Source organism: Hetaerina americana, unplaced genomic scaffold (assembly GCF_022747635.1).
Source record: "Hetaerina americana unplaced genomic scaffold, ioHetAmer1.1.p SCAF_1, whole genome shotgun sequence".
In the NCBI taxonomy this organism is placed as follows: Eukaryota; Metazoa; Arthropoda; class Insecta; order Odonata; family Calopterygidae; genus Hetaerina; species Hetaerina americana.
In genome coordinates, this window is record NW_027286069.1 from 27,462,443 (window position 1) to 27,478,626 (window position 16,184).

Here is a 16,184-nt window from a genome sequence, read left to right on the forward strand (position 1 = left end):
TTTGTTTTTCATTCATGCTTAATGTGGAATACAGTGTCGCGTAGGAGCTATCTTTTTGAATTTATCTAAATAAGAAATATGTCGCTGGGTGTCATGCATCAACTGTTGCATGTGTGTACAATCTATTTTTTTTCTTGGGTTGTGGTGAAACAGTTTTTCTTTTAGTTCTGAGAATGCCATTTGCTCACTGTTTCTATGAATCCAGTTGTGCTAGTTCTCTCTAGTACTAGTTAGGGGATTTTTTTGTTCATACGACCAGTTGTCTGAGTTAACTTACTAAATTTAGCTTCGTTTGGTTTTCTTAAAATGTCTTTTAGAGCATGTTGTTCATTGGGAATCCATATGCTTATCTCATTGATCTCTAACTTAAAACTTATTATGGTATCACCCAGCATCTAAGTAAGATATTTGCATTTCACATCTTAATTAATCTAGACATCATTACCTTCGATCAATTATTTTTCCGTCATTTAATAATGAATTATCCCTTTGATTACCGCACAATGGTATGTTATGTGCTGTTATTTAATGATGATAATTTTGTAACCATAAATACTAAGCTTTGTTAACGAGAGAAAAATATGGCAGTAATTGCATGTTATTTTTATGTTAGGCTTACATTTATGGTCTCCATAATTTAAAAAATTTCTTTATGAAAGGCACCAAGGGGTCTGCAGCTTAACATCCCATCCGACGGATGGCGTTCTCACTCTAAGTGCCCTCCACAAAGCACCTCAAGTAGGGATTGAGATACCTCTGAAAAATATTCAACATCGCCAGAATTTGAACCCCGGCCCTCTGGGTGGGAAGCCAGTACGTTAGCCCCTACACCATCTCGATCCCCTGCACTACTAAATCCCAGAGATAACAGCATTCAAAGCAGTGGAAACGTTGATTCACTACAACCAAGCTAAACTAAGGCAATACTGACGGCGGGAAAGGTGATAGCTTCAGTTTTCTTGGATGCTATTTTGCTGACAGATTGTCTTTCCACTGGTCAAGCAAGTAATGGACAATACTACGCAAAACTCCTGGACCAACTATGGCAAAATATACACGAAAAAAGCCATGTTTGGCAAGATAGAAAGTAATCTTTCATCAAGACAACGCACGCCCACACACAAGTGTTGATGCCATGGCGAAAAACGTATACTAAGATACGAACTGTAGCTACACCCGCCTTGTTCGCCTGATTTGGCTCCATGACTGCCACCTTTTACCCCAGTTCAAAATGTTCCTCAGTAGACTGAGATTTTCTTCAATGGAGAACTAACAGCCCCAGTAGATGGGTATTTTGAAGGCCAGAAGGAATCTTAATTTTCAAGATGGGATTGGAACATAAATGGACCAAGTGCATTTCTGTACAGGGAGATTGCATTGCAAAATAAAAAAGTTTCACTGAGGCAAGTCAATTCTTTCTATTCCATTTGGAGAACTTTTCAACTACCCGTGTGTAAGAACTAGTTGAAGAATTTAGGGCCTAGGAAGGGGAGAGAAATCATTTTACCATCACTGTTACAGATTAAGATTGTTTTTGACTCATGCATTTCCAGAAGCCTAAAAAATAAACTGGGCAAAATTAATGTGTAAAGAAGGCATAGTAGATAAGAAGAATATTTATATTAATTATGATCATTCAAATACTCTAATCACATATTAAGTGGTTAGAGAAATAAGTTAGGCAGTGTTGTCCATTATCACCCATGCATTAAAAAGCTAGGGAATTTGTGCAGAAAATTCGGGCGCTACCATGCAAGAAAATTCTGGTTATACCATCAGTCATATGTATTGAATATTTATGAAATAGAACATAATTTATAGAGCTGTGCTATCAAATGCTATTGTTTTTATGCATAAGCTTCACCAAAATTACATTTTTGATTTTATTGATTGTTTCTAAAATTAAATTCTAACATCTGATGAAGGTTGATGTATGACAATAACAATATGATGTAGTGATTTCCCATGAACTTCCTGGAAAAAGAAACTTGTGCCAGAAAATAGTGAATGGTTCAATTGTAATTAACAAGTATAATTACAAGGGGATCCTGAATTTGTACTCAGAAGATGCCTATTCTCATTCTCCTCATAAATGCTTTTGCCAGCCAAACACTATGCACTCATTTTTTAAATAAAAAACCAATGGTGCAACATTTTTTTATATTTTGAATATTTGTGGCCTAGTGAAGAATTAAAAAATATATATGACAAATAGTTAGGCACATGAAAAAAATTAATGTGCAGGGTGCGGCCATTTTCAAAATGCTTTAAAAAAAGCATTATATATCGAAATAAGATGGAGATAATAATTTGGAGAAATGAGAAGGAAAGCCAAGGAAATCACCTTTGAATTAATTGAATCAACCTGGGAAAAAATATTGGGAAACATGTTACAAATGCTCTTGTTGATACCACGTCATTTGTGGAGTCAGAAGATAGCAAAACTATGCCATAAATATCCTATCAATATGAAAATAGTACACAGGTGTACAGGGTAACACAAACTTCAACTAAAGCTTTAGCAGATGTTTATTAAAATAATTTTCGATTCATCAGAATTTCACATTTCAATCAAGATTCATGCAATGCACGACCACATCCCAGCATCACTACCTCCAGTGGCCTTCGATTAAAAAAAAATTATATAATAAAAAATTCCCATATTGCATTATAAAAATGAAACGGTGCATCGGCAAAGATTATCATATTACCCAAGAACAGATGCCATGGGAGAAATTAATAGCACTGGCATTAAATAGCAACAAATAACAATGATTTACAGTTGTTTCATTGGCAAAAGTTATTGTGAACAAGCATTTCAGTAGATAGTTCAAAATTACTCGCATCAACAGTAGCCAAGATAACTCTAAAATAAATGGTATTTAAATCGACAACACTACCATTTCCAAAAAATTGCTAGAAGAACAAATGAAAATGACAAACATAAACACGAGTGGGTGTGTGTATATATATATATGTATATTGAGTGAGGGCATGGGCAGTGATATGGAGATACAACCTTTACCATACTCAAAAATCTTATTGCAAACTTATAAAATATTATTTATAATTTAAATAAATATGAATATATTTATCATGATTGAAATCTCCTTCATTAACAAATTGTTTATTTCTGACAATGAATGGCAAAATTATGACATTATATGTCTTCTTTTCATACCACCTCAATATGGTTAACACACTTTTCCATTTCTGTCAACACTGTGGGTTGGTGGGGTCACCTCTGTTTTTCATTCCTTGCACAAAAACAAAAAAGATGTGTGGTCTGCTCAAGAATGATATTAATGAAGTTACTATGGAATGAATTTCTAGTCAATGGCCTTCACAACTGCTGTGTCAGGTAAAAAATGGTCATAATACGAGTGAGTAAAATTGGCCATAATGTCCTGAGTGCATTCAGGAAGATCTCCTGATGGATCCATTCTTCCTGGAGAGCCAGACCACTTGGTGAACGATGGCACAATAGCTTCTGGGGGTAATACAGTGCCATCCATCACCATGCAACAGTCTTTGAGAACACAACGACGTCCCTGCCAAAAAATGAATTATATTTTAATAAATTATAACTTAAAATCTAGGCCATGATATAGTGCTGACAAAATCAAATGAACCCCTTTCATCTCAAGCAAAATAATGGTTTAAAACACAGAGGGCAAATATACCACCCATGAGTCTTTCAAATGATAGATTGCACTATTCACTCTTAAATAATGGCCTTAACGGTATTATTTCCACCAACTAAACAATCCTGCCTTTTGGTGAATGAGGATAGTTCAAATTTTGTGCATTGTTCATATCTCCATGGCTGAGTATTTGGAATGATCGTTACATAAGTTTTTTCCGTCATCATATAATAATTTCAACCATAGTATACATTTTATTTATAATATAAGCAATTAACATGCTAAAGACTGTTCTATTATAATTTTTTGCACCATTACAATTTTGGATTATAAAACTCTCACTTCTGAAGAAATGTATTATAAATATATATGGGGAGTGTAGTACATGAATAACAAGTCTGACGGCATATAATATGTATCCTCATTTAAGAAGGCGACGCCGAAGAAAAGAGTTTTAACAGTCTGCATGAAATTAAAGGTTTTCTAAAAACAAATATTACCCCGCAATAAGTAGAGCTCACGCCGTTTTGTTCAATCAATTCCATTTAACACCAATGCATTCCCCTGACCATATATTCTACTTAGCTAAGTTGCCATTCACTTATGTACCAAAGAATGTGTAAGTCCTCCTTGCCCCACTTATAACTATTTCTCCAAACAAGAAGGAAAATTTGTCAGAATAATAGTATTTACTAAAACTTGGATTATAAAAATATTTTGAACAATTAATACTCACAATAACACAGTTTTTTCCAATGTAAACATAGGAGCCCACAACAGCGGCACTAACTACCGAGCCTTCTCCAACGTAAGTATGTTCACCAATGTGGATAGGGAAAAATGCAACCCTACAATCAAATTGAAAAAAAATTTTTACAATCAATTAGTTACTATAACTCTACTTAATATTCTATACTTAAGGCCATTTCTCCTCTGCTGTACACAACCTTCATAATGCTGGGAAAACAAATATTTTCAATTACTCTACAAAGAAAAATAATTAAAATGACTAAAAAATGATTTTGCAGATAGAAAATTTGACAATGACACACACGCAGAACATTGTTATATTCGTTTAATATTAAGTCACAAACTTACCCCTTACTGAATTTCTTAAATGGCGGCCTAATAACTGCTTTACTGCTTATTATACTATATCGACCAACACGGACATTGGCCAAATCTCCACGAATAATGGCATCCGTTTGGACGATAACTTTTCCTTGTAGTATTATGTTTTGCGAGCCACATAAAACAGTTTGACGGCATACTTTATTCCCAGATGCCTATGAAAAAAGAATTCTTTTGCATAATGGTCAGCACTTTTTCCGATGATATCGAAGGAAAGTTATTCGCTCAACATATAATTATTGCTTCGTTCGTGATAAAGCATGCTACTCGTTATTAGATTGTGTTTTTTAAAGTCTTTACATTATACCCATTACAATATTTCGGGCGCCCAGAGTATCATTCACTTTAAATAGTAGCTACAGTTTGCCGAATTAACTATAATATATTATAAAGTGGGAAGAGCTGAATGTTAGTACACACATCAATTCTTAAAATAATGAAAACGAATGCGATTAACATTTTCATTCGCTGGGCAATCAGTGGTTAAATTTCTAGTTAAAGGATTTAACATAATAATGTAGCTTACCGTCTCCACATAATCAGACTTTTTGAATATGACATTCGCAAGTTCCATATTACTGAGTACAATTTAACATACACATGTCAAAAACACCTCATGCGATATTTTATTTACAAAATAAGATCGGACTGACAGCTTCCGCTCCCAACAGCGCCAGGAATTCAATTCGTTGTTCAACTTTTCTCTCATGCGTTTTGTGTTGCGGTATTATGAGTCAACTTTAAAACTATATAATATAATATTCAATCGGTTAATATTGTTCCTCAGTGCAAATACAGTCAATTATAAACATATGATTCAGTTAAATTTAATAATGACTAGTTTATGATTAGGGGGCTTAATTGAGAATGATATGTCATATGTCGTTATAGTTGTGTGCTTGAACTCATAGCTGTTGTGTCGATAAAGCAGGCGAACATTGCCTCTCCCGGGCAGACGACGAGAAAGCAGTAACCATGGCGGAAGAAGAGAATGCCGTCGAAGATGGATCTGGGGGTGACATGAACACAGTCTTCGGACTCCGTCTGAGAGGACGTAAAGGAGCCCTGAAGAAGAAGAATGTATATATTGTTAAGGACCACAAGTTTATGCCGAGATTCTTCAAGCAGCCGACGTTCTGCAGTCATTGCAAGGATTTTATTTGGTGAGTACCTTCTTTGAAGTTCATCCTTACTTCACTAGCATCATTTCCGACCACCTGGATTTCTACGTTTGGCAGGATATGCTCGTGAAGATGAAGATAGAAAAGTGTGGAATTTCGTGCTTCTTGTTCCATGACGTTTGGTGTGTTTTCATGTGGAAAGTGCAAATTCGCGCGTTCATGCCTGTGAAGAGATCCTCGATAGATAGTTCTTACCTGTGGATTATTGCCTCTCCGTGGGCCCTCGTTCGGACTTAGAAGAGAATGTTCTTAACTTGGGTTTCGTGTATTTCTCTAAAAGCCACGTCATTCAAGGACTGTCAATGAAGTTCATCCGATTATTATAAATGTTAAGGAAACGATTCCTTCTGATGTTTACTGGAACTGTAGTTTTAAATATCTGCAACTCTCCATTAATAAAATATTAAGTTGTTTCCTGAATTTTGGGATGGCGCTTGTTAGAACCTATTGCAAACGTTGACTTTAGATGTTCCGTGGGTAATATAATACCGTCAAGTCAATATTTTATATGCTGCATTTTGTATTTTGATCAAGAATGTCGGTAATTTTAACGGTCTTTTTTTGCATATGTATTTTACTGGAGTTATGGGTAAAGAATTCGGTGTATTATTTTTATTCATCGATGAAGTTTCCACTGTATAATGATATCATCTTAGGATGCATTAAAATAGCATTATTATGAAGCAGGTAGGCATGTTATGGTGTTTAACTAGGGCTTTGTTTCGTAGGTTTTGAAGCATTATCTATGGTCTCTAAAATCTTATGCATTTGAAGTGATCTATGTCGCAACGTAGTTCGTGTTATTGGGCACATGGCTTTGAGCATGGAAAAGTAATTTAAGATATGTGAGAACATTATGGCAAATGGGGGAGGTACTGGATAGAAAGAAAACCCCCTTCTCCAGGAAAAAGATGATTCAACCATTTCCTATGTTTTATTTGACGATTGACTGATTTGTATTTGATTATCAATTAGAGTCAGTTAGTTTGCGAGAGATTCGGATACTTATCGTGACTCTTTAGGCCAAGTATATCAACTGGGTAAGGGTCGACTCTGCGCTCATTATCTTCAAAACCCGCCAATTTTTACGTTATTTAGCTTTGAGATTTGTAATTCCTTCTTTCTCTCTATCAAACGTTGAATTTTAACTGGAACAGAGTCGAAGATCGTTTAAATGAATATTCGTTAGGTAATAATAAAACTTTGAGTTTTATGAGTTTTTCTCCATTTGTTATGCAGTCGGAAAAAATTTCATTTCTGCACTCAATATCTGGCGTTTTCACTTTGGTAGATATATTTTTGTCAGTTTTGCAGTGACCAATAGGTTTTCTGTAGCTTTCAGAATAAACTTTTTTTCAGCCCAACGTGTTCCGGATTATTTCCATTTTTGCAGCAAATTTGATTGTTTACGCATTTTCCGTTCTTTTGAATCTTTCGTTGTCTTGACGTAGTATAATTTGCTGCACACCTATTGATTTTAACCGTTAAGACTGTAATTCCAAACTTTGAATGGTACCAATGGATTGGTTTTTCATCATGAAAGGAAAAATGTCAATGAACATATATGTGTCGGATGGGAGGATTTGAACTGATGCATATTTTGCAAAATTACTCTTAATATACCAATGTAAGATGTTAAATAGTATATATCGGGTATAATTTAAGCACTATATAAAATGCTATTAAAAGTATTCGTCGCGAAGTATGAGGTTTTGGACCCGCGATAATCGGGCGTCCCACCCTAAAGCCTTGATATCTTATGTAGAAGTGATGTCTAAATAATGAATAATTATATGCGGAGAAGGTATTTCAGATATTCAAAATTAAACAAACCTTAATTAGACCGAAATTTTAGGCCCGACTTAGGAGTAGCGTGCCTCATTTTCGACTGATGAGAGCAAATTCACAGCGAGCTAAGAGGAGTTTTCGTATGAGCTTTATTTTCGGAAATCCTATCCTCGAAGTCATTCTATCCTTGCTCTCAACTATCCTGAAATTGGCCAATTAATAAATTAACTGGTTGGTTCGTCGGTATTCATGGATCTTCCTTGATGATAGTACCCCTTTCGTTCGCCAACGTCGTATTTGTCATTGATGTGCTAGCCTCAAGTACACGATGCGCTTGGGGGTAATTAACCGGGTCAATAATACCTGTTTGCTGCCACTCTTGTCTTCTGGCGATGGCAGTGTTATCAGGAGCTTATAACGTGAGATTGGCGAAAAATCACTGCTCACGAAGATGCGATTAATATTATCAAAGTTTGCATTTCTATTTTCCCGCGATAAGTTCTGGCTGCTGAATCATCTCTTGCTTTAGAGAGGGTCTTGAAATCTTCAGAAGATTTTTCTGGAAATGAAACTGTACCAAGCACTATTTAAGTGCCTCTCCAATTTTGTGGCTCTTTGGTCCTGCAGTTTATGGACTCTATTATTTACTTTAATTCGACTAACTTTTCAAAATCATTAAGTCAGAGGGACGATCCTGCATTTCCGTTCAAAAATGTAATTATCAAGCGCATTTAATGAGCGTGCACAGTAATATATAGGGCTGCGAATACATTGGTCGTTTGACTATGAAATTACAGTACTGCGGTGTTTTGTTTAATTATCTGGCCATTTGCAAAATTTGTTATGTATATTGCGGCTTAGTATGTGCATTTTAAAAATTGGAATGAAAAATCCCGGGGTTAGAAGAGTTTGCAGAGTTGATTGCTACCCTTAGTAAGGATAAAGCCGACATTTTGTACTTTCCCTCGTGTCTAACAATTGAGGATCATTTCTCATACAAATCCTGTTGTGGATATTCAATGTGAACCTCGACCCCAATTCGATCTCAACTCTTATCAGGTGCGTGGATGGTTATGGGAGGGTGGAGGTGGGGCATAATATTGCGCATGCACCATTCAGATGCTGCGGTGCCCTCACTCGCCAACTTCGTGAGCATTACTATAAAATTATGCACGTCAACTTAACACATAAGCCTTCCCTCGGATATTAATATTATTCTGGAATTTCTCTCTATGGCCTATTTCTAGAACTTCATATTTTGTTTTGAAGTTACAAATTCTTGAATTTGGATTCCAACAGTAGTTTCATCAATTATTTCCTGGTAACTTATGCGGAAATTGCCACATGTACCATATTTATTTTAGTCCGTCCAGTAAGATGATAAAATCTGTAATTACAGGACGCATCACATTGCGAGAGGAATAACTGGATGACCTGAAATGTCGTCATTATTTTCAGCATTTCAACCCTAGCATCTCTCTATTCCTTTTATTTGATTGCTAGCTAGAATATTATAGTGAGAGCTTGGTGTGGTACATTATTTTGGCGTTTGCCGGTTGCTTTCAACATCTCACTACTGCGGCCGATTCACTTTCGCCCGCCAGATCTTCTTGATCTACGATAGAAGTGCCTAGTGGTGTAATTGCTGCCTTACACAATTTGTGCAGGGTAGTTTTTATTTTAGACGCCGCGTTGATGTTACATCGTCTGGGAAAAAGAGGAGATTCATTTTTCCAAAGCTGATCGTTTTTGGTTCATTTGAGAATCGAACCTTGATCTCGGACTCCCTACCCGAGGGCTGCATCACCTCACAATGTCACGGTATTCTATATGACTAATATGGGGATCGAGATGGTGCGGGGGCTAACATACTGGCCTCCCACCCTGAGGGCGCGGGTTCAAATCCCCGCGGTGTTGAATATTTTTCGGAGGTAAATCGATCCCTACTTGAGGTGGTTTGTGGAGGGCACTTTGAGTGAGTACGCCGTCCGTCGGATGAGACGTTAAACTGCGGACCCCTTGGCGCCTTTCGTAAAGAGTAGTCTAATGCCGACGCCGGGTTTCTCTCCACCCTTCATCCTTTCCTGTCCATCCCCTATGGCGCAAATGACCTTAGCTGTCGGTCGACTCCCCTAAATACTACTACAACGATTAATATTTGGTTAAGGAAATAAATTACTTGATTATGTTCGGCGTTGATCCATTAACAGTGATTTTACATAGAGATGAGAAAACATGCGCTTCCTAGATTAAAGGGAATTGTGTCCTGAATGGTTTTTATTAAAAACATACCTATCTTAATACAAGCATAAGCACAGTAATTAACCCCTAGGTCGGTTTGGTAGGTGATGGTAAAGTTCACCTAGTACTAAGCCCGACGACGTGTGAAATTCACACATCGGGGAGGGGGGCCAGTTTCTTTCCCTGTGCCGGTTATGGTGTCCCAGGAAGTTCTGGCACCCGAAAAGTCACATAACTTGGGTGGAGCTGCAGGTGCCCAGAGAGGCTTGCCCGGGAATCGAACCTGGACAGTAGTCCAACGCTCTACCCCTGGACTACCGCGACCCACCTTAATAATGATAAATCTGAAAATCTTTTGTATACCTCTTCCACTCTTACGCCAAAACTAATCTATATATTGAATGCAGATTTGCTCTAAGCACATACGAGCATGCATTTCGTCGTGACCTCACAATTGTGATTCTTAGAGCTTTTTGTAACCCAGTAGCGTTTGATGGTAAAAGCGTAAATTTTCCGCGTGTAATAATTACAGGGTTCGTCCGGAAATGAGTGTACTGAGCTCAGGAAAAAAAAATTATTACACTTTACATATCTTAAGCTAATATTCCTCAAAATAGGACCCTTGTGAGTCGATACACTTGTTCCAGCGGCGTTCCCATTCCTGGAACGCTCCCGCGAAAGCATCATCGGGAACCTCTCGAAGACACGTCGTCACGGCCTCTTTGACGGCGTCCAAAGTCCCGTATCGCGTCGACTCCGGGTCGTACTCAAAGATCCACGTCTCGTCCCCCGAAACAATGTTCTCTAAAAAATGTGGATCATTTTTGCAGTGATCCGCAAGTTGTGTCGCGATTTCCAAACGATTGAGTCTTTGATCATCACTGAGCACTTTCGGCACCAACTTTGCACAAATTTTTCGCATCTGTAATTGCTCCCTAATAATCTCGTGCACTATTGTTTTTGGCACATTACACTGCTCTGCTATCATCCGAACACTAAGACGACGATCAGAGTTCAGTACATCGAGAACTTTTCGCACATTTTCGTCGGTGAGTGTCGTTGATGGGCGTCCAGGCCGTGGTTCGTCGTCGACCTCTTCTCTGCCCTCCACGAACATCTTGTGCCACCGAAAGATCATGTTTCTGGACATGGTTGACTCCCCGTAAGCCTGGTTAATCATAGCGCCTGGAGCGGCGGGAAAAAATCAGTACACTTATTTTCCGGACGAACCCTGTATATTTCATTGATTACCATACGCAGTACTCTAGCTGAAAGCATGTGCCTTGAACCAAACTTCAGCTAATACGAGCGTTATTTACAAAGTGTTGGGAATGGAATTGAAATAAACGACTTACCCCTGTGAAACTTTTTTATTTTTCAATGTTGTCTCTCTGTACATAAATGCACTTGGTCCAGCGATGTTCCAATCTCTTGATCCCATCTCGAAAATTAGATTCCTTCAGGCCTGCAAAATGCCCGTCTACTTCAGCTGTTAGATCTTATTTTGAGGTGGAAATCTAATGAAGCTAAATCAGGTAAATAAGGCGGGTGTGGCAACAATTCGTATCTCAGTATACGTATTTTTGCCATGGAAATGACACTTGTGTGTGGGCATGCATTGTCTTGATAAAAGATGACCTTCTTTATTGCCAATCCTGAGTTTTTCGTGTATCTTTTGCTATAGTTGGTCCAGGAGGTTAGCGTAGTATTGTCCAGTAATTGCTTGACCAGTGGGCAGACCATCTGTCAGCAGAATAGCGCCCAAGAAAACTGAAGCCATCACCTTTCCAACCGTCCGTATTGCCTTTGTTTTCTTTGGTTGTGGTGAATCAACATGTTTCCTCTGATTTGACTGCTGTTTTCTCTGGGGTTTAGTAGTGGACCCAACTTTCATCTGTAGTTACGATCCGGCGCTGAAAAGATCTTGTTGGTTGCATTGAAAACGGGTCAAACATTGTCCGGAAATTTCCATTCTGATGCGTTTGTGATTCTGCGTTAAGAGTCGCAGTACACATCTAGTGGGTAATTTTTTCATATCCATTCCAATGTGATACGCCCGTTCAGATGACATCTCTGCAGCTTCAACAATTTCTCTAACTTTTATTCGGCGATCCTCCATGACGATTTTATGCACTTTTGCAATACTTTCTGGGGTAGTGGCACATTTTGTCCGACCACTTCGGGGATCATCATCTAAGCTTTCCCAGCCAAACGTAAACTCATTTGTCCACTTGGCAACATTAGAATACTACCTTGATCAAAAAGTTCCCGGAATAACCACCGTGTGGCGCTCCCATCGTTCCGATTTGAGTTCTGTTTTTTTTGTTAAATTGGTACATTTGTTGTTGATATTCCCTTTAAATCTTAGTGTCATAACTTGACATTTGCAAAAGTTACGGTCGGTTTTCGGTATGTCCATCAGTGCTTCCTGCGATTTTTCCATTACTTCCTCTCGGCTGCTAAAACGCGTTCCCCGTAATGGTTTTTTAACTCGATTGAACAGAAAGAAGTCACAGGGAGCCAAATCAGGTGAATTCGGTGGCTGTTGGATGGTATTTGTTGCATTTTTCGTCAAAAAATTACGAATAATGATAGCACTGTGCGACGGTGCGTTATCATGGTGCAAAATCCACGAGTTTTCTGCCCACATTTCTGGTCTCTTTCGGCGAATTGCTTCACGCAAACGTCTCATAACGCCCAAATAATACTCTTTGTTTACTGTCTGGCCTTCTGGCAAAAATTCATGATGCACTACACCGTTGTAATCCATGAAAACCGTCAGCATTGCCTTCTATTTTGACTGAAAACGACGTGGTTTTTTTGGTCTCGGCTCATTTGGTGAACGCCATTCACTTGCCTGATGTCTGGATTGCGTGTCGTACTCATAAACCCACGTCTCGTCTCCAGTAATGATCCTTTTGATGAATGTGGGATCGGATTCAGCCTCGCAAATCATGTCTTTTGCGACGTCAACACGGTCTCTTTTTTGCATGAAATTGAGGTCTTTTGGCACCAACTTTGATGCTACACGACGGAAACCCAAATCATTAACCACAATGTCTTGGGCGGATCCATAGGCAATGTTCAAGTCCTCCGCTATTTCTCTGATGGTTAATTTGCGGTTATTGACCAACATTTCTTTTACTTTATCAATTTTTTCACCGACTTTCGATGTCGATGGTCTGCCACTGCGTTCATCATCTTCGATTGACTCACGACCACTTCTGAACCGCTCGTGCCACTGGTAAACGACCGTTTTTTTTAGAGAATCGTTGCCGAAACACTTTTCCAACATTTCCAACGTCCGTGCGCCACTAAATCCATTTTTTACGCAAAATTTAATACAAGTTCGTTGTTGCAAATTTAAATCCATTTCTCCAATTGTAAAAAATCGCCAACACACACAGAGATAGATGTACTCTTGGCTACGTAACTTTTGCAAATGTCAAGTTATGACACTAAGATTTAAAGGGAATATCAACAACAGATGTACCAATTTAACAAAAAAAAACAGAACTCAAATCGGAACGATGGGAGCGCCACACGGTGGTTATTCCGGGAACTTTTTGATCAAGGTAGTATGTCCTTCAGTGTGTTCTGAAAATCTACGAAAATTTCCTTTGCTTTCATACCTTTCTTTAAGAAGGACTTGAACACTGCTCGAAACTCAAATTTTTCCATCTTCACCAATCGCTAGACTGGAACAACCACAGAGAGGCATCCGTACCCCAAATCTTTTACCAGAGCTATTTACCGATAAAGGATAGAAAAGTATTTTGGAATCAACAGAACGCCCCTGGATAAACGAAATAGTCATTGATAAAAAAGTAGGTGGACATGGATTTAGAGGCACCATAAATTGAAGAAGTGATGCAGGGTGCGTTCCGAAAGTAATTATTTCATGTTTTTGAAGAATATTATTGAACAGATGTGCACAAACACTTTAAATTCTTCAAAGGACTGTTCTTTGGCCTCTACCCATTATTTCCAGCGACTACCATGACCGGTACGCGCCATGGAAGGCGTCTTCAGGGACCTCTCGCAAGGTCTTCGTCACGGCTGCTTGGATCTCTTCTATGGACGAAAATCGGGTTCCTTTCAGGGCTGCCTTGATCCGGGGGAACAAAAAGAAGTTTGCTGGGGCGACATCAGGACTATAGGGCGGGTGGGGCAGCGTTGGCACCTGGTGTTTGGCCAGCAACTCGCGGACTCGTAGCGCGTTGTGGCTCGGCGCGTTGTCATGATGTAGTTCCCAGGTAGCGGGTATGCCTTTTCTCGTCCTGATGACCCTTTTTCAAAGTATTTTCAGCACATCCACGTAGTAGGCAGCGTTATCTGTCTGTCCTTGAGGAACAAACTCCTTATGGACCACTCCTTTACTCTCGAAAAAGACAATGAGCGTTTTTTTTACTTTTGATTTGCTTATTCTTGCCTCTGTGGGCTTGGGGGACTAGTCGCTGTGCCACCCAGGACTTTGGCGATTTGTTAGTGGGTCGTATTCAAAAATCCAGGTTTCATCACAAGTGATAGCGTTGTCCAAATAATCAGGTTCATTTTCAATACGTTGCAAAAGTTAACTTAAAATTTCCACTCGGTTGGTCTTTGGCCATTTTCGTGACACGGTCGGCGCGCAGAGGTTTACGATAACTGATGTCCTGCCGCTTCTACAGCTCGGAGATCACTGAGTCCGGTTTTGTGGCAAAGCTTAGCTTCCACCCACCTATTCCAAATAGTTCGATCCTCCTTCGGCCGATAGGAACGGCGCGAGAAATTCAATTGCATTTTTTTTTGGAACACGCCCTTATTTAGGAAGATTGAAAAGAGAAAATAAGGAGCAGTGAGGTTTATGAGAGAATTAAGTTTTGGGCGAAGTTGAGAAAGCAGGGGTTCTTGAATGATATGGAAGGAGAAATGCACAGTTGGGGAAAAAGCGACGCTGAAATATTGGCATTCTGTTTAAAAAAACACTAACGTTGGTAGTTGTTTAGAGGTTGCCAAAAAAGTAATACCATCTGTTAGAGATGAAAGTAGAATTAATTATTGGTGATCTTATTGCAAGATACATTTAGGGAAGGGAGAGAAAATGCGTGATAAAATATATGTATGCTTGATCCGCTCTGCCCGTTCATGTCAAGGAGGAGGTGAATTTCACAAATACATTTTTCGACTTTTTATCGCTGGATATTTGACGATGAAATATTACAAATTTTGTTCCACTGCATGAGTAATACTTGATTTCACGTCAGAAAATTTAGTTGCATGATCATTATTAAGTTCCATTTAGGGCCATTTTCATTATTCATTACATTATCTACATTACATTTCAACAGGCATACCTGATAGTTAAAATTGTAGCGTACTCATTTAATGGCTAAATGTGAATTAAAATATTTTTCCGGAAACACACAGTAAGAAATTTCTTGAAGTACTTTTTTTACTACGTCATGATCTACATCATTCTTATCTTGTGTTTTTGATTTCCTTTTGCCTTTTTTATTGGTCTGCGAAATCCAGTTCTAAATAATTCGGATCTACGTATTTGAATTCTAGCTCTCTAATCGATGATGCTAGGTAAAGGTACTCTGTACCTTCTGGAACAAAAATGCATTGCGTTATGACGGCCGTGGTTTTTTTATACTTAGTGATTCTCCAAATCTTAATGTTTACCAATGGACTCACTACGGGTAGTCCACGTAGTTTATGGTACATACCTAATTAGCTGTTTGAAAATACGAGGCCTTGTCAAGGCTTTTCTGTGGAATTTCACAAATGCCGGTATTAGCGATGATATTGCGTGTGAACGCGTACTGTGACACCCTTTCAAAATCCCTTGCAAACAGCGAAATTTCCTGTGACATGCTTCAGCAACGAGGTATGTTTGGAAATCGTTCTTATTAATTTTGGCAAATACCTCGTGCGGAAGAAATTATTATCGCGTTGAAAAGCGGAAACATTTAATTCCACAACTAATTTTTTCTGATCAACGACTTAATTTTTCCATATCATTCATTAAAGTTGATGCGGTTCAACTTTAACTGGCATTTGTTAGCCATTTATTTTTTACTTTGATGATTACAATGTGACTGCAATTACTGAGACAAGGAGTCCCAAATCACTGCTTTGTGATTACTAGAATACTGCCATTTAAGTTCCCATTTTTACACAAGTTGCCAATTTGATTAGCGTTGCGTTAGCGTTG

The 16,184-nt window shown here is 38.5% G+C and overlaps 2 protein-coding genes across 2 annotated transcripts in view; one reads left to right on the forward strand and one right to left on the reverse strand.

Moving 5' to 3' along the window:
* Positions 1-2,511: 2,511 nt before the first annotated feature.
* DCTN5-p25 (Dynactin 5, p25 subunit) lies at positions 2,512-5,442 on the reverse strand. The gene is made up of 4 exons (XM_071599262.1): positions 5,302-5,442; positions 4,743-4,930; positions 4,381-4,492; positions 2,512-3,551 (listed from the first exon to the last, which is right to left on the reverse strand). Exons 1-4 carry the CDS (start codon positions 5,347-5,349, stop codon positions 3,330-3,332), a joined length of 570 nt encoding a protein of 189 aa, XP_071455363.1. The 5' UTR covers positions 5,350-5,442; the 3' UTR covers positions 2,512-3,329.
* Positions 5,443-5,735: 293 nt separating this feature from the next.
* The window catches only part of Pkc53E (Protein C kinase 53E), a 301,767-nt gene continuing 291,318 nt past the window's right edge, over positions 5,736-16,184 (forward strand). The window contains exon 1 of the mRNA XM_071587375.1: positions 5,736-5,938. Coding sequence (XP_071443476.1) covers positions 5,751-5,938 — 188 coding nt within the window. The 5' untranslated portion in view covers positions 5,736-5,750. The remainder of the gene's footprint in view (positions 5,939-16,184) is intronic.

Excerpts from the sequence above, each read along its gene's own strand:
- DCTN5-p25 (XM_071599262.1), bottom strand. The coding sequence starts at position 5,349 with ATGGAACTTGCGAATGTCATATTCAAAAAGTCTGATTATGTGGAGACG. Across the intron at positions 4,493-4,742 it reads TTTAAGAAATTCAGTAAGGG|GGTTGCATTTTTCCCTATCC; the intron begins GTAAGTTTGTGA and ends ATTTGATTGTAG. Across the intron at positions 3,552-4,380 it reads TTGGAAAAAACTGTGTTATT|GGACGTCGTTGTGTTCTCAA; the intron begins GTGAGTATTAAT and ends ATTTTTTGGCAG.